Source organism: Rhinichthys klamathensis, unplaced genomic scaffold (genome assembly GCF_029890125.1).
Source record: "Rhinichthys klamathensis goyatoka isolate OS25496 unplaced genomic scaffold, OSU_Roscu_1.1 h1tg000464l_1, whole genome shotgun sequence".
Taxonomy (NCBI): domain Eukaryota; kingdom Metazoa; phylum Chordata; class Actinopteri; order Cypriniformes; family Leuciscidae; genus Rhinichthys; species Rhinichthys klamathensis.
Window position 1 is genome coordinate 162,604 of NW_026606953.1, and position 25,297 is coordinate 187,900.

General features: G+C 37.2%; 2 protein-coding genes across 6 annotated transcripts in view; one reads left to right on the forward strand and one right to left on the reverse strand.

Moving 5' to 3' along the window:
• The first annotated feature begins 1,685 nt into the window (after positions 1–1,685).
• LOC130071867 (C-X-C chemokine receptor type 5) lies at positions 1,686–4,922 on the forward strand. Its single transcript, XM_056236780.1, has 2 exons — positions 1,686–1,715; positions 3,657–4,922. Exons 1-2 carry the CDS (start codon positions 1,686–1,688, stop codon positions 4,749–4,751), a joined length of 1,125 nt encoding a protein of 374 aa, XP_056092755.1. The 3' UTR covers positions 4,752–4,922.
• An 854-nt stretch (positions 4,923–5,776) lies between these two features.
• Positions 5,777–25,297, reverse strand: part of bcl9l (bcl9 like) — a 78,837-nt gene continuing 59,316 nt past the window's right edge. Inside the window, exons 2-9 of one of the 5 annotated variants that reach the window (XM_056236785.1) lie at positions 24,407–24,471; positions 22,398–22,802; positions 17,785–17,910; positions 11,638–11,812; positions 11,255–11,339; positions 8,439–10,866; positions 7,666–7,923; positions 5,777–7,489 (exon numbers count right to left, since the gene is read on the reverse strand). In XM_056236785.1, the coding sequence (XP_056092760.1) occupies positions 6,267–7,489; positions 7,666–7,923; positions 8,439–10,866; positions 11,255–11,339; positions 11,638–11,812; positions 17,785–17,910; positions 22,398–22,713 (4,611 nt within the window). In that variant the 5' untranslated portion in view covers positions 22,714–22,802; positions 24,407–24,471 and the 3' untranslated portion in view covers positions 5,777–6,266. Of the gene's footprint in view, positions 7,493–7,665; positions 7,924–8,438; positions 10,867–11,254; positions 11,340–11,637; positions 11,813–17,784; positions 17,911–22,397; positions 22,803–24,406; positions 24,472–25,297 lie in introns of all 5 variants that reach the window. The other 4 variants (XM_056236786.1, XM_056236787.1, XM_056236784.1 and 1 more) reach the window with 4 other exon arrangements.

Here is a 25,297-nt window from a genome sequence, read left to right on the forward strand (position 1 = left end):
TTAGAAATCTGTTGATAGGGACACCTGTGGGATTCAGACAGCGTTAATTAATTGCCATATAGCTGAATGACTTTCTCCTGACCAATTAAACCGTCCTAATTGAATTAAGGCTTATGCTTCCCTGATACCCTACACATGATAAGTTGTTTGGAAAATGGAATGCTATGTTGGTTACAAGAGTGAAATCAGGCGCAATATCAATGCATGTTATCAATAAGCCCTTGAAGAGATCCATTCCAGCAAGCTTCCCACTCCGAATGGGTCCACGAGTGTAGCAATCATTTTAAAAACATTTTTAAAACCCAGAAAAAAGGGGAGCAGTAGGCTAATTATCTATGCAAAACTCGCCGCAAGGAGTGTTAGGTGGTTGCTTGTGGTCAAATGTAAAACTGTAACATGTAAAGGAACATCAAAATATGAGTAATAGTGAAACTGACTCTTGCCTATAGCAGCACACTGGGTTGCAATCTATGTCAGATGTTATAAATATAGAACATTTTGAGACTGCACAAAGTTTTTTTGATCTATATATGTATCATTAATATTTATAATTTGAATTGTGTGACCTTTGTTATTTTTGTCAACGTAAATGCAGGGTTGGACCTGTTGAGTCATTTGTATTTTTTTTGTATTTTTTTTTTCAGTGTTTGGGTAGTTTTTGTGCAACCAAGCTCATGGGTCAGATGTAACAATCCAGTTATTTATCCTCTAAACACAAAACAAATATCTGCTGTCCAAAAATATTCACTGTTCCTTAAACATTTGGTAAATGCTAAAGTGATTAAATAATGATGGGAATTATATAGTGACCAAAGTGCGGTGACTTTTCCTTTTATTGTCTGCTCTAACTCTTTCATTTAAAACAATGATAAATAATTCAAATAAGAAATTGAAATAAATCAGTTGCAATAGTATTTAGGTAAAGTAATTCATATAGGTTTATATTTGTTTACTTTTCTTTATTCATATTTGCCCACAAATGTTTTTTTTTGTGTAGGCAGCCTTCCAAAACCAAAGTTGAAGTGGAGATTTCTGTAACCAAGCTAGATTTCTAAGAAATAAGTCAGGTGCAAAAGTTGTGGTCAGCCAAGTGCTAAAAAAGAATAGGCTACAAGAAAAATAATCAAAATGTAAGAGTACCCTAGGGGGAAAAAATAGTATAGCACAATTTATTTGTATGTACTTTAGAACTATAAATCTATTTGGTATAAAGTCTGTTAAATTGGAACAACTCATTTTGTACTAAATGCATTTTAGTTGTCCAAACGTGGTGCTGAAGTTCAACTAAAGTTGTATTTAATATACTTGTTTGTACTAAAGTGGAACTATTCACACTTTAAATACACTCTTGTATTTAAGTTTTAAAATGCAGAATTGACTCAGCATAAATCAAATGTATTTTTGTGACATTCCAATTCCAATTCAATTACACTGTGAGAGTGTTGAACATACATTAATATTACACTGATAACAAACTTTTAGTGATTTTAAAACACATTGCAATGGCATTTCAAGTAAACTTGAAGTGTAATGGCATCATTAAAAGATGTGTTTGGAAATTCTGCCTTTACAGCACCTGTTAGCAGAAACAAACTAGATGTGTCAGTTCCACCTCACATTTTCTTTGGTTTGCACACAAAAAAGTCTCATTTAAAAAAAAAATGCATAACATCATCTAAAAAATAATGTCATCCTACTTGGATTTGAAATACAGGGTGAGACTTGCGTCTTTAGCTGCAATGAGTTTCTAAAGGTTTCCTTCTGACAAATGTGCCAAACAACACAGATTCCCAATACAGTCTAGCGAGTTCGGTTGTTTAGCAAAAGTACAGAAAAAACGATTGTTGGCGAGTGTGATTGCATTGACTTTATGGCGTGTTCGAAACATAGATCAAGCATAGCAGTCTGACGTGTTAACTTCTGGTTCAACCAATGGTAGGACGTTGGGGCCAATGGGGTCAAGTTTAGCTTCGGCAGTTGCAGTGTTTTCAAGTCATGGCATAAAGATAAAATGCACATGAATATCAGCACAACTTGTAATTATGAGTTTTGGTAACTGGATGTTCTTAAGAGTTTCCGCGTTAGATGCGTGACGGTGAGAAAACATGTCAGAGGCACAAAAAAAAAAACCTATGCCGAAATCTATTTAAAATAGGCCTAAATTTATTTCATACTACAAACCCATTAATATATTTACTGACATATTGCTTGAGACTTACTGATATAAATATTATATATAAACTTTATTTGGAGTTTTTCTTTCTTTCCCAATGCACATTTCTTAATATTAAGCTTATGTGTTTAATATCACGATTAGTAAAAATGCAAGATATTTTAAGTGTACCTATATACTTGCAATAGTTCCATTTTAACACAATCAAATATAGGCCTACTTAAGTATTTGGACCTCAGCACTATTTAATTGTTCCAATATAGCAGACTTTAAGTAAACTAATTTAGTATACCAAAAGTACAATTGCAGGGATATTAAGTAGGCCTACATAAATATGTAAATGTATAGTTAGCATAAAATAAATGCTATTTCAAATAGATTTGAGTATATTTATTGATATGGTAGTGTGTATGCCTATACTGTATACATTTGACTGAATTGCCAGAGAGTGGAGAATGTGTTGTTCTGTAAAGGAAATGTGTGGGCTTAATTGTTTTTTTTTTGTGTGTAAAGAATTCAAATAAGGTAAGTGTGAGTTCTTGAGGAGGTAAAGTTTAAAGAGGCGTGTCTTGACAATCTGAGCGCAAAGCATGGGTCGTTGATCAGAGGTTTTGTCACTCGGAGTGGACGAGGACACACATTTCTGAGACAATTGTATGGTCATCCACATTAGGACAAACATGGATCAAATAACACAAAAAGTCATTATTACTGTGAGTATTTCTAAACTCTCAATGCATTTTTAGAAAATTACAGTATGGTAGTAGTCATCACTGATTTTATTCACATCCTGTGGAAATAAAGCAAGCTATATCTATTAGAAACATATATAATTATGAACTGATTTGTACATTTTTAGAAAAAAAGTGTTTTAGTAAAAACATAATCAATTTCTTATTATTATTATTGGTATTAGATACAAAATGATCAGTTTACATCTCCACAATAAATATTTTCTAGATGTTTTCCTGTGAATCATTTTATTTGTCATAACTACTTTTTTGCTACTATTACTGTTAATTATTATTATTAATTGTATTATTAATAATTATTTCCATTTATTTTATTTTCAAATACGGAGAAAGAAAAAAAAAGGAAGTGAGACGCTTCCTTTAAATAGCTTCCTGTAAACGCCACAGGTGGATGTAAAACTGCTTTGCTTTATGCAACTAACTGTTTTTGATTGTTAAATAATAAACATTGTTGTGTAAACTCCCCCTATAAGGCCCTATGAACAATAAGGTCCCATCGCTTTGGATTAAAACATCTGCTAAATGCATAAATGAAAGTCTTTGTTGTCTGTTTTAATTCCGGATTTGATTTAGAAAAACTGTGGTAATCAAATGAAGACCTAAAACGAACATTTTTGATTTAGCAAAAAGCTTTAATGATTCAAATTATTTATTGATCTTTTTTGGAGGGAATCTTTAAATATTGCAACTTGCAAATCAATTGTTGAAATTACTGAAATGTGTATTTTCAGGATCTGGATCTGGATCTGGATCTGGATCTGGATCCGGATTATGAAAATATGACAGAAGGACCAGATGGAGTCGACCAGTACACCTGTGGCAACGAAAAGAACCCACTGCATCTGTTTCACGCCGTGTTCCTTCCCCTTGTCTATGGTGTGGTGTTTCTCCTGGGCTTAACTGGAAATGGTCTCCTCTTGACAGTTCTGCTGAAACGCCGGAGGCACCTGCGCATCACGGAGATCTATCTGCTACATCTGTCCCTGGCTGACCTGCTCCTCCTCTTCACCTTTCCATTCGCAGTTACTCAAGGAGTAACCGGGTGGCTTTTTGGAACCTTTCTGTGCAAGCTATTGGGCCTTATTAATCGCCTCAATCTGGTGTGTGGGAGTTTGCTTCTGGCATGCATCGGCTTCGATCGCTACCTCGCCATTGTGCACGCCATCCCCAGTCTCCAGGCCCGTCGGCCTAGGACGGTTCACCTCACCTGTGCGCTGCTCTGGCTCATCTGCCTATCTGTGACCATTCCCAACGTGGTATTCCTGTCCGTGGAGGAAGACGAGGGCAACCATACCAGGTTCTCTTGTTCTTACCACAACCATGGCTTACATGCAAACAACTGGATGTTGACCAGCCGCTTTCTCACGCACCTGCTGTGCTTCGTCCTGCCTCTGGTGATCATGGGGTACTGCTACACTTCTATAGTCATCACTCTTTGCCAAAGCCAGAAAAGTCTGGAGAAACAGGGAGCAATTCGGTTGGCCCTACTGGTTACATTGGTGTTCTGCCTGTGTTGGCTGCCCTATAACATCACCATTTTCGTGGATACCCTGGTGGTTTTGGGGGCTATGCCTGAGCGGGGCTGCTATGGTCAAGCCTCACGGGAACGGGCGGTGATGGTGACAGAGAGCATTGGTTTTTTCCATTGTTGTCTCAATCCAATCCTGTACGCCTTCATAGGGGTCCGTTTCCGAAGAGACCTCATGCAGTTGCTAGCAAGAACACAGTGTCTGCGTGTATGCCTGTCAGGTCTGCAAAGAAAAAGTCTTAACAGGATGTCGGTCACAGAGGCCGTTACTTCCACGACAAGCAACCAATACATTTAAAAGCAGCTGAGCGGTTTTCTACATATTGTTTTTTTCTGGCAAGACACCCCAGGTGAATAGGTCCCAAAAAAAAAAAAAATTGGATATCACCATACTTCCCAAGTTGCTTGATTACATGCATAATTGCAAACATTTTTTGTATTACAAGTTTTCTGAAATGTTATGTTTAAATATGCACTATTTTGCATACATTTCTAGAACAAAAATCTGAACATTGGATAAAACCAGGTTCAAAACTCTTGTTTCATTTTTGTATATACTATATTAGATCAAAGGTTTTTACAGAGGGGATTCTGGATATCTCTTTTTATCACTGTCAACAGCCAAAACTAAATAAATTGTTACCCTTTTTTTTTAGGAATAAAATGTTGTATAAAATCAGGAAAATTGTATATGAACAAACCCCTCTGTAAAAGCCTTATAAGATATAGATAAGAATAAAACTGTAAAGTGTGGTGAAAGTGCTACTGACGTGGAGATTTCTGGTTCAATGTAGGAGGGAAAACTCATTTTGAGAAAACGGCCTTTGAATATATATACTGTAATTGAAATCTACAGACGCAAATAGATAAAGTGTATTTTGGATGTTTTCTTTCCACTAGTCAGAAAAAACACTTTATGAAAGGCCAAAAAGCCCAAAATCTCAAAATTGACAGATGCATGAAAACACTGTTTGTGCCTGTAGTGTCTCGCCTTGCCAGCTATGCGGTTTACAGATTTACCTTAGCACTGAGCCAATCACTGGAAACATGACTGAAAGCACATATGTGAGTGTATGAAATCATATAAATGGGGACAATCTGTTAGTCAAATAATTAATTTCATTAATAAGCAAAACAGAACATCATCCCTAACCTGCTATAATGCTTTGCATTGTGTTTTGAATGGATTGTTATTAAATATGAGACCAATTGTTTTGTAACAAATAACTGGAAATAAAAGAGTGATCTAATGGTGTCTTGAATTTTTTTGTAATGTGATCGCCGGTCAAAATGTCCCATTATACACATCAAAGAAGGCAAGCACAAATTTTTTTTTTCATATTTGTTATTAGATTTCTAATAAAACACAGTATACAGAACAGTTGCAAACAAGCACAAATTGCATCTTATTTACAGCAACTATATATATATATACTGTATATATATATATATATTATATTTATATAGAGATATTTATATATTACCCTCCACAACAGTTTGGTAGCCAGAATGTAATTAGAACATAGAAACCCAGAGGCTTTTTTCCTTTAACCTTTGCAATCAAACACACTGATCTCAAATATACATATTTTACAAATATCTTAAAAAATGGCTTCAGATTTTACTTAACTGTAATGATAACCCTTAACAGTTTAATTTTCTCCCAATGTTATCTTCAGCATCAAGAGATTGTTACTTAAACCAAAGTTTTTAGCATTCCATTGCCACAGTTAGTCAGTGGCAATAAAAACACGTCCAAATGAGAAATAGCCATTAAGAAACAAGGTTTTTACAGTATTACAGATAAGCTAGTCTAAAAGGGCATGTTGGCCATACTTCCAGGCACGTAGCCCAATGGGCTGTCCAGTGACATGCTCCGTTGTCTAAGACTCTGGGGGCCCATCATGCCAGACTGTGAATGTGGAGGTCCCATCATAGGTCCTTGAGGGGACATGAGGGCACCCTGCTGGCCAAAGTGCTCCCCAGGGAGAGCCATGCCCCGTTGCTTAGCCTGCATCATCATCAGATTCTGCTGGGCCATAAGATTATGAGGGTGCTGCTGTGGAGACAGCATGCCACGGGGAGGGTGGGACGGGTGTTGTAAGAGGTTATTGGCCATCATGGCCTGCTGTTGCTGATGGTGGTGTTGTTGCTGAAGCTGCTGTTGTGGAGACATGCCTGTCCTGCCCATCATGTGCCCTGGGTGGCATATGGGCCCCATCCCACCTCCTGATCCCATGCCCCTGGAGCCAATCTGAGGCATGCCCATACCTGGGCGCATCCCACAATGTGAGTGTGAAGGGTGTAGGGGCAACTGTTGCTCAGCCATCATATTCTGTAGGTTAGCAATATGGGGGTTGGAGGAGGGGATGTTGCTATGGGGAGGTCCAGATGAGGAGAGCTGTTTGAGCAGTTGAGCAGAAGAAGCCTGTGGAGGCGGTTGGCCCTGGTGAGGATTTTGCTGCGGATGGGACATGGCTTCACTCTTGGGGAAGTACTGTAGGGTGCTGCTGGGCTTGTCCGCAGGAATGATACGGGAAAGGTCAAACTCAGGAATGCCTGTATGCGAGGGCCTGATGACCTCACTTAGGTCTGGACCATCCCCCATGGACATTGATGTAAAAGTGTCTGGTTGGTGAGGAGGCCGCTGGTGAGGCATGCCTTTACTTAGAAGATGCATCTGTTGGGGTGGTAAGACCTCATCAGGACGCTGGGGGTACTGCTGCCCCATACCCCCAATAGGGGAGTGAAGGGGTCCCTGCATACGAGGGAATCCTCCCATCTGGTTTTGGGGGTGCATTGGGGAAACATTACAGGGCCCTATTCCATCTGGAGGTCCACCTCCCATTATTGCTGAGGTCATTCCTGGTATTCCCATAGGGTTAGGGGATGGGAGCATAGGTCCTGTGGGATCATGGGATAGCTGCGGGCCTCCTTGGAGAACCATTCCCATAGGACTTTGCGGACCACTGTGAGGTCCCATTGAACCCTGCGAGGAGAGGAGCATCTGTGTAGACTGGTGATTTCCCATGTTGCCTACTGAAAAAGAGATAACATGTAATGATTTTAATGAATAACTTATCTAATAAAGAAAGAAAGCAATTGAAAAGGTAAAATAATATAACTGGGCATCAAACGTTTATTATAGTATAATTTCCATTATGCATTGAGTTCTGGATTCTAAAACAGGTGATCAAATGTAATATCTGTACCTGACATGTTGATTCCAGGTAGGAGGGGTCTATCGGGTAGCATCTCATCATCTGATGTAGCGATTGTTTTGATGGCGTCATGGTAGAGTGGAGTGGAGCTAGGCATGGCATACTTTGACATTTGAGACATTATAAGGGATAGAGGATTCTGGGAGGGAGGGGCATCTGGTGAGGATGTGAAAGGCATGCTAGGATTGATAGAGTTGGTAGGCTGACTGATGGGGGTTGAGTTGGAACTCCTAGGTGGCAGGGACATACCTAATGTAAACAAACAAATGGAGGAAGACATGTAAAAAAGCATAAATATACAACAAATTTGCTTTCATATTTCTATGAATGAACAAAGAAAATAGATGTCCGCACACTGAAATTGCAGCTCCAAAGAGTTTTACCAAACAGTGCAACTTTTCAAGAATTTAAAGTTTGTATTTTTTTATTTCTAGGTGTTATTTCTTTGTCACATGTATGTGTCTCATCAATTGTCACATGACTCTGTGTGTGTTTCCAATCTTTGTTATCGCCTGTGCTTATAAAGAATTGAGTCTCACTCCACAATGGTATTGTGCCTGATGAAGATCTGGCTGGTTGAAAATGTGCACTGTTTGGTAAATACACTCTTTGGAGCTGCAATTTCAGTGTGTGGAAATCTATTTTCTTTGTTAATTCGTTGCTGTTTTGTTGTCCTGCACCTGAGCACAATTTGGTTTTGGTTTTTGATGTGCACACATTTTTTTTTATCATTTTGATTCATAATTCTAAGAACATTTTTTTACCTGTATCAGTGGAGCTGCTCCCTCCATTGCCTGTGACCTTGACACTAGGAGGCCCTCCAGGGCTAGGCATAGCAGTCTTGGGTGAGGCAGTCCAGCCAGGTGAAGCAACAGGCATGGTTGGAGATTTAAGGTGTCCAGGGGAGCCAGATGGTGAGCGAAGACCAAGAGAAGGGCCTATTACCTGGGGGGACTTGATAGAGGTGGAAGAGGGTGTTCCAGCCCCAGAGGCTGCTGGTAGAGGAGGGTGAGATTGACCACTCTGTGGTAACTGGCTGGGTGATTTCAGGCCTGCTGCAGAGGGTGAAGGCATGAGGGGTGATGGCTCCTGGCTAAGAGAAGGCGATTTAAGCTGGTGAGATGGCGGTATAGCTGGGGAACCCATTGGGTTAACACTAATCGGCAGGTCAGGAGGGTGTCGGGCACCAAGGTCTGTACCCCTTGAGCCAGAGTTTATGGGAATGTGACTAAGTCTTGAGGTGCTGCTCATGTGGGGAGGACCTGGCTGGTCTGGTCCAAACATATCAGAGCATGGCTGCTGCATGTATAAGCCATCACCTTGACTACCAGGAAAGGAGCTCTGATTGGGGTATTGAAGAGGTCCATCTTGCCCAGAGATCATTCCTTTGTTAGAACTACCCCGGCCATTCTGTGAAGCCCTAATGCGGGAAATGTCTTCAGGGTTCAACATCTCTCCAAGCTGTCCGCCAATTCCAGGACCTCCCCTCAGCTTCTGAGCCAACAACTGCTGCTGCTGTGGATTCATATTCATGCCCATATTTATATTGAGGTTACCCCCTAAAGGAGAGTCAACTATGTCTCTCATTGTGGGGCCACCATCACTGCCTACTCCACCAATAGGTGAGCCCATTATAGTCCGAGAACCAGGAAAGTCCATTGGATCGCCACGGGAGGGTGGGCCTCCTCCCATTCCAGGATTGGGAAAGCCTGGTCCCCCAGAGTTATCTATCATCCTAGGGCCTCCAAGCCCTGCCTGCTGCTGCTGCTGCTGTCTGGATATTTGCTGCATGTCTAATCTATGGAGTCTGCGGAACATCTCTTCCCGTGTCATAGGGCGATCCAAATCACCTTGAAAGTGCTGAGGAGGTCCCCCAGGACCCCCTGGAGGATAGCACCCATGAAATGGGCCTCCACCACCCATGTTTGGAGGCATTTCCTCTAACCAACCCATGCCTGGCCTTGGAGGTCTCTGAGGCCCCAACCCCTCGATACCTAGTACTCCTCCAGGGCTTTCTGTGTAAACACCCCCACCTGAAGGACCTCGCATCTGTCCAAGAAACCTTGGCCCTCGAGGACCTTCCTGATGCATGTCCATTATTCGTGAATTCCCTCCCATTCCGCCCCCTACCATTGGCCCTGGCCCCCACTGTTGATCAACAGGTTTACTGTGATATGGTGGTGGGGGGCCCCTCATTAGCATTGGAGGTCCCCCAGGCATGCCCATTTCTGGGATCATGCGGAAATGCTGGGGATGTTGGTGGGGGTTAATCTCGTGTTGCCGCCTTTTCTCCTGGTAGTACTCTTCTTGTAGCTTCCTCCAAGCTAGCTGCTCTGGTGTTACACCCTCAGGTCCAAGAAGGGGCCCCATGTCTAACCCTGACGGTGAGGAGAGGTGGTGGGAATGTGGTTGCATACTATGGTGTGGGCCCATCAGCGAGTCATCCAATCCAGGCCCACCAAGATTTTGTGTCTGTGAGATGATGGACTGTAATGGCTCCTCATACTTTTTCATTACACTGACATGGGGCATACTAGCATTGTTGCTATGGCAAACACCAGCATTCCCTCCACCATTCTCACCATCTTCTAAACCCCTACCCCCATCATTACTATTATTGTTGTTGTTGACATTAGTGCCATTAGGATTGCCATTAGGACCTCTTGGTTCTTCATGGCCAGCACCGGCTCCACTACGGAGAAGCAACCTCTCAATGTCTCGAAGAGTCTGCAAAGAGCGTTCACGATGTTCCAGCTGCTCCTTAGAGAGGCCATCTGTGTTTCCTGGCCCTCCACGTTGGGCCAGTTCACTCTGACGGAGTACAGATAAAGCAGAGGGACTTGAGGAAGGAGACACACCTGCACCATGGTGGGGAATTGTACCTGGTCTTTCCACTCCTTCTGTACCTGAAACCCCTGCAGACTGTGGACCTGAACTTCCTGGGCCCAGTGAATGAACTGCAGTGCGGCTGTTGCTGCTTGATGTTCCTCCACCTCTGTGGGTTTGGGCTGGCTCACTGTCTGGATGGCCTGTGGAAGAAGGAGTACTGGTGCCAGGAAGGTGTCCTCCCACAACTCCACCAACGGAAGCTGGCCGGGGTGTACCACTTTGGGATTTGGGTGTGCCAATGGGTGGACTGTGACTAGAGCTGATCTCTGTTAGGTTGGTGAGTTTTCCAACCCCAGTAGACTGCTCAGACAAAAAAAACACACACAAAAAAACAGGATAAGAAAGAAGGACAGAGGTGGGGGTGTGGTTAATGCCATCATTAGTCTCAGCTCAATAAATCTCAAAAGACTTCAACTCTACTGTTTCTCATAAAAACAGAAACAGGAACAAAGATGAGCATTGTGATTTAAATAGCCATTTAAACAAATACAATGTCTCATGCCCTGTAGCACCTGCAAGTGTAGATGTTATGATACATTTTTTCCACTCTACTTTGCATTTTAAGAGCATATACATATGGATAATGATTACAAACATAAACAAACCCATATAGCCTAATCATTTTATAATCTACCGTAACAAAAATATGCAGTCATGTATGTACACTATGTGTCTATATATTAAGACAGACCTGGTCCAGCTTAGTACGAGGGACATTCTGCTGATGATACAAGAGGATAGAGTCTGCATGACCATGCATCACTGCTTCTGCAGCACTGCGGGGAAAAAAATAGTTTGTTGAACAAGAAAATAATTGTTTCCTATTATTTTCATAGTTTTCTATTCAGTCATGTGACAATTGCTTGTAAAAACACACTCCTACATCCGTCACAAGTGTGTGGTTGAAAATGATCTGATACGTTAATACGTGCATATAAGCTCCTTTGTTGTGGCTTTCTCAAAACGTTTATGGCTTAAACATGGCAATATATGGAAAATATCCCATTTGTTCATTTAAAAATCAGACTGTCCAGCTGCAGTGTCTATTCGGACAGAAAAAAAGCAGTCACTGACCTGTTGGCTAGGCTGGTGGTGAAGACATACACTACTTGCTGAGGGGGTCGAGGATGCAGATCTGTGCGAATACTGGGTCCATGGCCAGAACCTAATCCTGGACCTCCTGGATCACTAACATGGCCTGTGGCCGATGAAACAGAGTGGCCCTGACTGGGACACATAACATGCTCACCTGAGCAAGTGTTGAAAAAGAAAGAGAAAGATAAAAAAGAAAAGGTAAATGTGTGAAAAACTATTTATAATGACAATTGATCTTGATAGATAGAGTATTTAAACGTTTTACATAGGTCAGGTCACCTGATGTCAAATGCCAGTTTTATTGACAAAAAATGTCTCATTACAAACAATGATAGCAGTCATTCATATGACAAATAATTAACTCTGCAAACAAACTGAGTCACTTGTAAATGTCCGTGCCCAACCATCTTTTTAAGAGAAGGTAAGCAATAATAATTCTTATTTATGAAATCTTATTTATTATTATTTAAATATTATTAATATCAGAATATTGTCTGATACAAGTGATTTTATAGTTTTTGTAGCACACATTTTTATAGTTAAATAATAAAGATTATAGCTCTGGCTGTTAGTGTTTATTATGAAAATATGATGCATGTGATTGCTAATTGTTACATAATCTGAAGAGCTTCATACTCACTGGTTTATTATATCAGTATCTTGTATGCATTACCACTCATAGGGTCTACTTTTACAAAAAAGCTCAGTGGAGGAGGTGCCATGATGGCATCAGTATGCCATTGTATCCGATGATAATACATAGTACCACAGTACTGAATGATTACCATGTTAATACCATAGATTTCTCAATTATTAGCATATATTATAACCCTATCTAAAAAAAAAATTTGAAACTATAAAGATTTCAAACCAAAAACAGATGTTTGTTTACTACAAAAAATAAAAACATATTCCAGAAAACCACAAGGAGGAGCTAAATCCCACAGAAAACTTCCCAGAGCTTCAGTTCCATTATGAACGTCTGATAGCTAAGCATTTACGTCATGAATTTATGTGGGCAGATATGAAACACTGAAGATTTGTACAAAATAGGCCATGTTCTGTTACATGAAATTAATGGAAATCTAGTGGTACATTTGTGAACAGAAGTTACAGCACACAAAATATTAGGAAACTTTGATTCATCCTAATGTCTTTCAAATTCTGATATGACTCAGGCAAGGTCAAGGTTACAGAGCTGGACATTTTTCTTAATTGTTCTTAAACATTCCTTGTGCAGGTAATGTTTCACGACACACCTTCAGTCACGTGTCTATACACAGATAAGGGAAGCTGAGCTTACTTCACAAGAGGGGACAATAGCTCTGAAAGCTCAATATCATACCTCGCATGCTATTAAATGGCAAGTTCACATTACAATGTCAACATTACACTTTTTAATTTATAATAGTTCATTTACTTTGCCAGATACAAATGGCATTATAAGCTGTGATTGATAAATCTATACTAAATTGAATTGAATACCTTTACTGTCATTGTATACAACGAAATTAATAATACATCCTACAAATACATCCTAGTTTATTATAAGTTTATCTTAAGCTAAAAACAACCTTGGAAAGGTGGGTACACTCAATGGTGTAGAAAAATATAATATATAAAAGCACATTATAGGAGGTTGTTGTTTGAATAACTATACGCCAATTGTGGCAGTCATGACAGAATTTTTAAGAGATATTTCACCCAAAAATTCAAATTCTGTCATCATTTATGATGTTGCTCCAAAATGAAAAAAGGAGATTGAGGCATTAAGTTTCACAGCCTCTGCTACCATTCCTTTTAATTGCGTACTGTACAATGTCTGTCAATCACCTACACTTCTCTTTTGTGTTCCACAGAAAAGAGGAAGTCATACAGAATTAGACTTCATAGACATGAGGGTCTGTAAATGATAACAGAACTTTCTTTTCCTTTTTTTTTTTGGTTGAGTGATCCCTTTAAGACACTTATTTCTGTTTTGTTTTTTGTTGTTGTTTGTTTGTTTATTATGTGAAAAATTCTTCATACAGTATGCCTCTTTCACAATGGCTAAATCTCATGAGACCCGAGAGGAACATGCCCTGCTCATATTTGACCACAAAATCAAAAGAAAAAAAGGTAACAATTTATTTTACAGTGTCCTTGTTACACAAATAGTTACTATAGCTGGTGTTATTCAAATGGTTTGTCTTAAAACATATTAAAAACACCACACAACATTAAAAACGTGATTTTCACCACAGAGCGTCAGCATAGATAAACTCAGCATGTTTTGATTCCTGCATCTTTGATATGATGCATTATGCACTGCTGCATTTTACATATAACTTTGGTTACACTTTATATTAAGAGTGTCCTTGTTACATTTTAATTATACATTTAAGTACGGAGTAATATTAAATAATAACATTAGGATAAGGGTTTGGTTTAGGGTTAGTTGCATGTAATTATGCATCATTTGTTATTAATATAATATATGTATATATACATGTAATATGTGTAACAAAGACACTAAAATAAAGTGTTACCATAACTTTTTTTTCCTTTTGGTACATTCATTTTTAGTGGCATAAAAATGGTATTGTCATTCATAACCATTACTATGGCTGTTTGTTTTTTTGTTTTGTTTTTTGTCTTCAAATGGCTCTTTCTCAGCTCTACTCTGCACAGAATAGAAGGTAGCACAGGGTGCACACACACACACAAACACACACTCTCCAGGCTTGTGGTCACCAACTGACAGATGCACAGCCATGCTCGCAGAAACAAACACACACAGTTTAATGTGAGGTATTGCAGTGGAAAAGGAATTACTGTTTTAACATCTGACAGTTGGCCAAGATCTAAATGATGTGTATTTTTAATAAAAGTAGTCATGTAATTATTCTTGTGTAATATATATATATATATATTCAGTACCGGTCAGAAGTCAGAAAACATTACTAGTTTTAATGTTTTTGAAAAAAGTCTCATATGCTCACCCAGCCTGCATTGATTTGATAAAAAATATAGAGAAAAAAAACTATAATATTGTGAAATATTATTATAATGTAAAATAATGGTTGTCTATTTTTATATACTTTAAAATAAAATGTATTTCTGTGATGTAAAGCTGAATTTTTTTTTCTTTTTTTTTTTTTTTCTTTTTTTTTTCTCATATAAACATTACACTTCAATCAGATGTACCTCAGATACTGTATCGGGTATCCTCAAATAAAAAAAAATGTACACAACATACAAATATATGCCCATACAAACACCATATAGTCGTGTTTGCAGTACATCTATTCATCAGAAAAATAAACTTTTTTTTTCTTTTCTTTACAAAACAACAAAAATTAGAAAGAACTATGTACATGTAGGGAGTAGTTTTTCTGGGCATTCTGGATATTAACTACAGAATAAAATCAGGTCTTTGAGATGTTGCATATTTGGTCCATTTATCCCAGCACAAAGTAAATTGTTCCAGTTTATGATTTACAAATGCTGTTATCTTCTCCAATTTGTAAATGTCCATTGTAATTTCCATCCATGCGTTTAGGGTAGGGCTCTCGTGTGACAACCATTTTTTGGTAAAGCTCTTCTTTACAGCCACCAGCAATATATTCATTAAATATTTATCTCTTTTTAACCATTCTTGAGGTATATATCCAAAATATAAGGTTTTACTATCAAATGGTATTACACATTTAAAAATATATTGTAAAGCATTATGTATTCCTCTCCAATATTTCTTAATAACGGAGCAATCCCAGAAAACATGGTAATGGTTTGCATTTTGGTTTCCACAGTTTCTCCAGCATATAGAAGCATTACTACCAAGATAGGATTTCTGAGAGGGTGTAATAAAATATCTTATCAAATTTTTCCACCCAAACTCCCTCCATTTCTGTGACCTGGAGCATTTCCATTGATACCTCCATATTATTGTCCATTCTTCCTCAGATATATTTATTCCTCCTTCCTTCTCCCATTTTGTTTTGTAAAGCTGAATTTTCATCAGCCATTACTCCAGTCCTCAGTGTCACATGATCCTTCAGAAATCATTCTAATATGCTGATTTGATGCTCCGTTATTATCAATGTTGGAACCTGTGATACTTTTTTCAGGATGCATTGAGGAATAAAAAGTTGTATTGCATGTATTATTTAAATTTAAGTACAATGTGAAACATATATGTGCATAATAAGTGCATTGGATCAAATCGTTAAAGGGATAGTTTACCCCAAAATTAAAATTCTGTCAACGTTTACTCACCCTCATGTCGTTTCAAACCCATGAGACTTTGTTCGTCTCCGGAACACAAATGAAGATCTTTTTCTTATTTCTGTCCCTCCATTGACAGTCCACACAACTACCACTTTGACGCTTCAAAAAGTTCATAAAACTTATCCATATGAATCAAGCGTTTACGTGTTATGCAGCACGTCTGAGCTTCAGCAAGAACCAATGAGGTTTGTTCTCACGCATCAAGCATGTTCTGTTGAGCTTCTGTTTAAGTTCACTGATCAAAATTTACATGTGAATAAAAGCCTAAATTCAATCTGTTCATCATATAAAGTGATTGTCTCTCCTCAGAAATTTTGAACTAAACCGCCCAATTTATATAGATTAGTTTTATGATCTCTTTAGGAACTTTTCGTAAAGCGTCAAAGTGCATGGACGGTCAATAGAGGGACAGAAATCTCTCAGATTTTATTAAAAATATCTTCATTTGTGTTTCAAAGATGACAACACATGACAATAAAGGTATTAAAAAAAAAGAAAAAAAGGCTTACGGGTTTGGAACGACATGAGGGCGAGTAAATGATGACAGAATTTAGATTTTTGGGTGAACTATCCGTTTAATTTAAATGTTAGTACATATTAAAGACACTTAATATAAAGTGAGACCAAAAACTTTGCTAATGTTAATGTTACAATATGCTACAAAATGTTAATAACTGTACAAATGCATCATCACAGTCTGTGAAAAGGGCCTAAATAATTTTTGGGCTAAATAAACAACATTGATTTATGGAAGAGGATTAGGGCCGAGCAATAATAAAAAAAATAAAACCATCTCGAGATTAAAGTCATTATTAAGTCATTAAAGTAATCTCGAGATAGTTTTATTTTTTTATTATTGCTTGGCCCTAATCCTCTTCCGTAAATCAATGTTGTTTATGTCATTCCAAACCCGTAAGGTAGAAAAAAAAGTCGGTAAAAAAGTCAAAATACAATCTTGAGAATAAACTCATTAAATATCGCGAATAAAGTCGTGTTTCGAGAAAAACCTCGTTAAATTTCGGCAAAAAAGTCTAAATACAATCTTGAGAATAAACTCGTTAAATTTCGAGAAAAAAGTCGAAATAATCTTGAGAATAAACAACGACTTTATTCTCGAAATGTAATGAGTTTATTCTCAAGATTGTATTTCAAGTTTTTTTTCTCGAAATTTAACGAGTTTAATTTCGCATTATAATGACTTTAATCTCGAGATGGTTTTATTTTTTTTATTATTGCTTGGCCCTAATCCTCTTCCGTAAATCAATGTTGTTTATGTCGTTCCAAACCCGTAAGCCTTTTTTTTTTTTTTTTTTTTATACCTTTATTGTTAAATTTCGAGGAAAAAAAGTCGAAATACAATCTTGACAATAAACTCATTAAATATCGCAAATAAAGTCGTGTTTCGAGAAAAACCTCGTTAAATTTCGGGAAAAAAGTCAAAATACAATCTTGAGAATAAACTCTTGAGAATAAACAACGACTTTATTCTCGAAATGTAATTTTTTTTTTTTCTTGAAATTTAACAAGTTTAATTTCGCATTATAATGACTTTAATCTCCAGATGGTTTTATTTTTTTTATAATTGCTTGGCCCTAATCCTCTTCCGTATTGATTTCATTATTGTACCCGAGTTCAATAATCTTTTTTTTTTTTTTTTAATTCTGAAATACATGTGAGCTGAATTACAACATTTAATCTTTTTTCCCCACTGAATCAACAGGACTGCAAGTTTTTATGACAACATCATCAACCAGACGTTTGTGTAAACAGTCTACAGGAAGAAACATTCATTAAGGTTTATAAGACAGTGTTTATGTACAGGTAGAGCCTGTCAGTACTGTGTGTGTGTGTACTCACGGTGTGTGGCAGAAAGCGGTTTCTCATCCTCTTCCTCAGTTTCGGCCCCTGAACACCATTCATCGCCACTGTACGGCTGCTTTCTCTCCAGCACACACCGGCGTTTGCTGCGCATCACGCCCTCTACTGGACACCATTGAGAAAAACACATAAGGCACAACAACGTAAACATACTTCAAATAAACAATTACGTGTTTATATATGACAATACGGTTTCTATCCACACTGCTAGAAGCAAACACCCTCAAAAAGCACATTTAAACTGATAGTATTGTCACGTACTCCAGACACAACGCACTCCAGAAATGTTTTGGCATTTGAGAGGTATGAGAGGACACAAGGCCTCCAAAGCCTTGAAACATCCCCTAACCTTGAATACCAGACACGGGTGAGGGAGAAAACAGGGGAGAGAGAGTGAAAACGAGAGGAAGAGAGCACAGAGCGTTAGGTTGTGGTGTTGGCGGCGGGCAGAGATAAAGAGCTGACCTTTTCTGCATCCTCTTTTGTTCCCAGCAGACATCAGTTTACGTAAATGAGTGAGTCAGCTCTCTTTCTCTCTCTCTGGTCTACTTTCTCTTTAATCATTGGTCCTTTCCAGGTGTGGCAGTGGAGTGGTCTGAAGTGGCTGAATTGCATTTCATTTGAATGTTTGCTTTGCTACTGGGTGAACAATATTAACAGAGAAAGAGAGAGAGGAAATCCCCCTGAAACACAGCTGGATAGTGATGGGAAGGATCTCACCTCCCCATTTCTGATTCTCTCCACTCTTTCTTCACAACTATACTATAACTGACCTAAAACTAGAACCAAGCACTCCCTCATATTTTGACCGATAAAATCCATGACTTGAGAGTTGTTCATGTATTACTATTACGCAAAAACGATTATATTATATTTATATTATATTATATTTTTGAATATATAATATTATTATGAATATTATATTATTTATATTTTATGTTATTAAAATATCGAATATATTAATAAATAAATAAATAAATAAATAATAATTTAAATTACATTTTAAAAACTAAATTATTTGTAAAACATTTTTATATATTATTAAATATTGTTATTTATATTATGTGATTTATTCATATTTTAAAATATTATTATTTATATTTTAAATGTTATTAAAATTTGTAATATTATTTTAAACATTTCAGTAAAATTACATTTTTAATCAAAACACTAATTGAAATTAAAATGAATTTTTCAAAACTATAAATTATTCTTTTTAATTATTTTAAGATATTTTAAAATATTATTATTTATATTTTAGATGTTATTACAATATTTTATATTATTTTACACATTTCAGTAAAATAATCAAAACACTAACTGAAATTAAAATGAATGCTATATTCAAACCAATAAATTATTATTGATATTTTTAAATATTTATATTATTCACATTTTAAATGTTATTAAAATATTTCATATTTAAAAAAAATATCAAACATATGATTTGAAACATTTCAGTCAAATAAAATGTTTAATCAAAACACTTATTGAAATAATAATAAATGATATTTTCAACTATGATAACCCCATCTTCTACCTTTCTTGCGGTTATAAAGCCAAACAGGTGTGAGTTTTTGTGTGAAAGCGTGAGAGTGTGTATTCACACACAAAGGAGCTTCAGTGCTATTACAGGAAGCCCAGATGACTCAGTTTCTCAAAATCACACTATTGCCCCGTTATTTCCCCTGATCTCTCTCTCTCTCTCTCTCTAATACACACACAACATACACAAAGCACTGGGCAAATGGAAATAAAATAAGAATCGCACAATGAAGCAAACAAAAAGAAACGGCGCGTTCATACACACACACACACACACACACACACACAGTGAAAAGAAAAACACGCCTCCGCAATCCAGGAAGAGAAGACCTGTTATTGCTTTTCATATTGGGCAGAAACTGTTTGTGTGATTCTCACAAGACCTGTCAGGAACAAGCTTTGCTCGTATTTTACCCAAAATAAATAAATACATATATTTTCCATAGATTTTATGCATTTTTATGACAATTGAGCACATTCTCACTACCTCCAATTCTCATTGTCGGAATGCAGTCTCGTTTGCTTTCACACATTTAAATCTACAGCAGCACGCCGTCAGGTTTATGCCCTGTCAGCATAGACAGGTTTATTGACAATTATGTGGCATAAAAACAGGTTAACATGAAATGACATTGTACAACATCTTAGCAATAGTGGCATTCATAAGTGTTACTAGGGCAACCAGAAGTAGAAACGGACCAGCCTCCAATCAGTACAGCAACTGCTGACATGCAGCGACAGTCACTGGTGTGGGATTCCTATTGGTGAATTTTCATTTTGGTGAATGATTCCTTTCATGATGGTCCTGGTGAAGCAGTTAGACTTTGTTATAATTATTAATTCATTTGTTTTGGGACATTGTAAACCATTTAGATTTTTTTTAGATAATTTAAATGTTTATGCATTTTTATTTTTGCAGCAATAAAATGTAATGATGAATACCTACTGATAAAAAAAAGTGCATTCACTTATTATATTTAACAAAAAAGTGATTAAATTATTTCAATAGAATGTGTGACCCAATAATTGACAATCACTTTTATTTGTATTCTTTTTCATTACTAAAATATTTATATATCATTGTAGTATTTTTGCACTGCCTTTTTACAATGATTTTAACTAACAAATGTATAGTACATTTTTACACGAATTCAACAAAAATAATTGCATGTCAATAGATACATTTAATGAGAATCACCATTAATAATCATGTGAGTTACTTTTGAGTCTTAAAAGTGAAACACAGATTATAGTAATGATAAGTTGAGGGGAAAGTGTGCTTAATTGTCAAAAAAAAAAAGTGTTATTTCTTTATGCAAAAAAGTATTTCATATCTTCTGCTTTGCCTTTGGTGTGAAATATGACCTGGACAGGTTTTTGTCAAAATCACCAAACCACATTAGGGAACTGTGTGTGTGTGTGTGTGTGTGTGTGTGTGTGTGTGTGTGTGTGTGTGTGTGTGTGTGTGTGTGTGTGTGTGTGTGTGTGTGTGTGTGTGTGTGTGTGTGTGCTAGGGAACCTGTTGTCATTCAGGAACTTGTTGCATAGAGTCTCCCTCCCCCTCAGTCTCTCCACCCTGCTCTATTCTACTTCCTGTGTGTGTGCAGTGTGTTTCTCTACCCCCACTTAATTAGAGAGTGACACACAACAGCAGGGGCGTAGAATTTAGTAGGGACGCTAGGGACGTGTCCCTACCAATATCCAGTGACACTGATATATCCCTAGCAATAATTTCAATCAAAACTTAAAATATATTTATATATTGATGTCCCCGTCCCCACCAATTTCAAAATCAAACCTACGCCACTGCACAACAGGACGACCAAAAGGAAAACACAAGCACATGTGTGCACATGCATTGTGCGTTCTTTCAGGAGCATAACATCTTACATGATACAAACACATAAAAAAACACACACACACACACACACACACACACACACACACACACACACACACACACACACACACACACACACACACACACACACACACACACACACACACACACACACACACACACACACACACACACACACAGAAAGGTCAGGACATTTTGGGGTGGCTGAAAACAGGCAGTTTCATCTTTACTGTGTTTCCAGTTAAAAGGGGAATTCCAGAAGTATGGCCTTTTTTATGTTGTTGATTCAGAGATACAGTGATACATAAAAATTAGTAAAATGAATATGTGGAGTGTTGAATTTGGTTGTGCATGACCTATTGAGTATCATATATGCTATGTGTACACAGATGTGTGTTTGTAGTATGCTAGTCTCCCATAGCCAGACTTTTAATAATGGGCAAAAGTCTGGTCCACTTTACAGCATGTTCTGGCCATTTAGACACAGACCCATCAACTTAGACAGGAATATACTAACAATTTTCAAACTTTTTGATCCCAAGGACCTTAGTATGATGATCCATTTGTGAGAGATCTCCTTCCTAAAATAGGAAGCTGTGTAAAAATAGTAAGCATTATATTATAAAGATATTGTTTACAAAAGCCAAAACAAATTATTAAAATGTTATCTGGACTGAACGGTGTCAATCTCTCTCTTTCTACTGAATGTCAGAATCTGACATCAAATATCAGATATCAATATTAACAAATTGAATTTTATGAGCAAAATTAAGGTGGAAAAGGTTTCAGTTTTAACATATGTACTGTACGTCACAAAAAAATTACAAATATTTGGAAAAAATGATAAAAATTTATTATAATATGCACCACCTTGCATGGGTCCTATCCATTTCAACAACAAGAACATAAAACAAACTATCTTCAATTTTCCTTTAACTCAAATCTCTGATATGATACAGTATATTTGTATATACTGTATTTTTCAGGCTGTAATCTGGAAATCTAAATCTAATCTAATCTTATTTGTTTCTCAGGTGGCTCAGAAAACTAACAGATATTACATAAAGTAAAGCTAGTCAGTCAGATTGGATCTGATGTTTTGATAAACCTCATGGCATTTTGTTCAACGGACTGTGGGCGGCTGGTGGACATTCGGATGAGAGGATGAGAGTTTCATTACGCCTACCTTTGGCATCTGGCTCCAAAACAGGGGTGAGTGACTCTCTTTGGTCTCCTGTGTCCATGGAGACGCTCCTTTCCCTCTTTGCCTTGGTCTTCATCATCCCACTAATGCCACCACCGGATTGGTTGAGGCTCTTCAGTGTAGGGTTTCCAGGAGAAATCTGGTTGGATTTGACTCCATGGCTCCCAGACCCGCTGCCCTTTGACCCTTGGTTGCCAGCAGGTCCTTGCTGCTGTGCTTGGTTTACATTGGGGAGCTGTGATTGGGCCCCACTTGTCACTTGCTTGCCATGATTGGATAATTTATTTTCAGAGTGCATTTGATTGGCTGGTGATGGAGAGGAAACTGAGGGGGTTGGGCTGCAGCGATGTGTCGTGTCTGTCTGTCAGTGAGACTGCAAACAGACAGCTGAAGCGAGAAAGAGAAAGATGAAAGAGTGTAAGAGTTTGTCTTATAAATGTATAAACTTACGCCAACACAGGAGAATACGTTAATATATTTCGAAATATGCGAACGGTTCATCGCGATTTCAAAATAAAAGTTTAAATTTGCGCTGAATTTGCATGTTTTGACGTCCATTATTCTTGTTCAAGAAATTACAGTGGCTGTAGTATTTCTATCGTAAAGAAGTTGCCAAGTATTAAAGATTAAGTGAACATTTGAATTAAATGTTGTTTGGCCAATTTAAAAAAAGGATTTGATCTGCTGTAAAGTGTAACAACACCCGGCCGTTGGCGCCCTCCGCGGGCATTTGTTATAATACATAATGTACATAAGTTCATTGTTTATATAATGTATATTACACTATCTAAGTTATATTATCAATTATATTATTATTTTAACAGTATTGTTCTATAAAACCATAGGATCACTTGCTTGTGATACTTTATTTGAACCAAATATTATTGCTTCATTGTTATTATGTATTTTAAGTCATTTTAATAGCTATTCTTTGCTTAGGTCTATTTTCATTACAAAAAAAAAAAAATAATAATAATAATAATAATCGTTAGTGACAGCCCTATAACAGTTATCATTAAAGAGTGTTGTTAACCTCATGCGCAGTCACAATTGTGCATAAAGCGTTTTTTTTTTTTTTTTTGATGGATATATTACAACGATTGTAACCAGAATTTAGGGTCTGAAGTATCTATTTTATAATATAAGTTTTACTAGTATTTTGTTTTCAATTTAAGAGTTACAAAATGTGAAGTGTCTTTTGCACTGATGCCTATTTCTTTGTTTATGTTCATCAACTTCTGAATACAATGAGAAAATAAAAGTATTTAATTTGCTGGATTATTCCAAACAAAGAATTACTTTTAAATGATTATTTAATATTACAAATAATGATAATAATTCATACATGCATATTAAAACTATTCAAATGTATTGTTCGATGTCTTGACAAATAGCTAGATTGTGATATACCAAGTCTATCCATTTCAGACATTTCTTCATTTGTCCTGCACCAAAACACTCTTAATGCTTCAACGGGATTCAAAGGTCATTGCCAACAACACAATGCACCTCATAAGAGAGATGATACAACTCAATATGATTGATCGCTATATTTATACAGCCATAAAATATGACAGTGTATTTCAAAAGGTAACAGTGTGTGCTCAATACACACTGAACTGTACCAACTACCTCAGGGGGGACTAAAGGCCGCTAGGTGGAACAAACTGTAATTGGCACTACAGTCTTTTCTAAATAAAGGAAACGAAACCTAGCATTTCCAGTTGTCCCAAACTTGTATCGAACCGTGACCCCAAAACCGAGGTGCGTACCGAACCGTGACTTCTGTGTTCCGTTGCACCCCTAATATATACATTACATATATACAATTTGAAAGTGAGTTGTTATATATAACTCATCAATAAAAACAAATCCTGAATTTGAGTTGCATGAGGAGCTCAGAGAGTATAGGACTCTGATCTAAGTGTGTTTAGTGCAGACACAGTGTCAGGCATTGATGGCAGAGGATGCTGGGGGTTTGATTTACGCACCTCATTGGGATGAAGGTCCAACAATCAAGCGCATTCCGACGTCTCCTCACTGCACGCACACTGATCTGCAACACACACGCATTCAAGAGAGATTTAATTACGCTTTAATTGAACTCAATTATGATCTATTATCACACAGAAACACAAAAAGAAAATAATGAACCATTTTAGCATACTGACTGGAGGAGAATGAAAAGCTTTGAAAGAGAGGCTTTTGGAGAGGTGTATCTGTCCCTTTAAGAAGGGGGCTGTAAATGATGTTTGGATCCTCTGATGCCCAGAAGTGAGTTTCTTGTTTAATTTGCTCCACCCACAGTGAGCAGAAACCACAAAAACTCCCCACCTTCAATAATAATATCCAGACTGTCTCATTTTTCAACAAACAATTCATATCCTCGCTCTTTCTCTCCTTTTCTCATTTCCCACTCCCTTTCTTTCTTTCGTTCTTTCTTTTTCTTTCTTTCTTTGCAAATGAAGAAAATATTACGACACCTTGTGAGAACTTAAACAGCAATATTTATATCTTTCATTAAATGTGTAACTACTTAGAAAATGTACGTATTTACATAGATCCTAAATATCCTAACGATCATCTATATGCTGATTTACTCTGAAAAGGTGAGTAAATTAAACCTTGTATTATAAGTACGGTATATAACCATTTAAAATTTACAGTATTTCACTTCTGGAAATGAACTGATGAGTCATCTTGCACTCAGGGGCGTGTCCATTTTTGTCCAATGCTCTCAAGTCTGGCAAATGACTAGCAAAAGCAAACAAGACAAAAGGCTATTTAAAAAATGTATTAAGACATGAAAAGAAAAACTGCATTCATGTGCGAAATCAAATTTGACTATACTTTTTTTTTTACACAATGTTGCAGTGCATAAT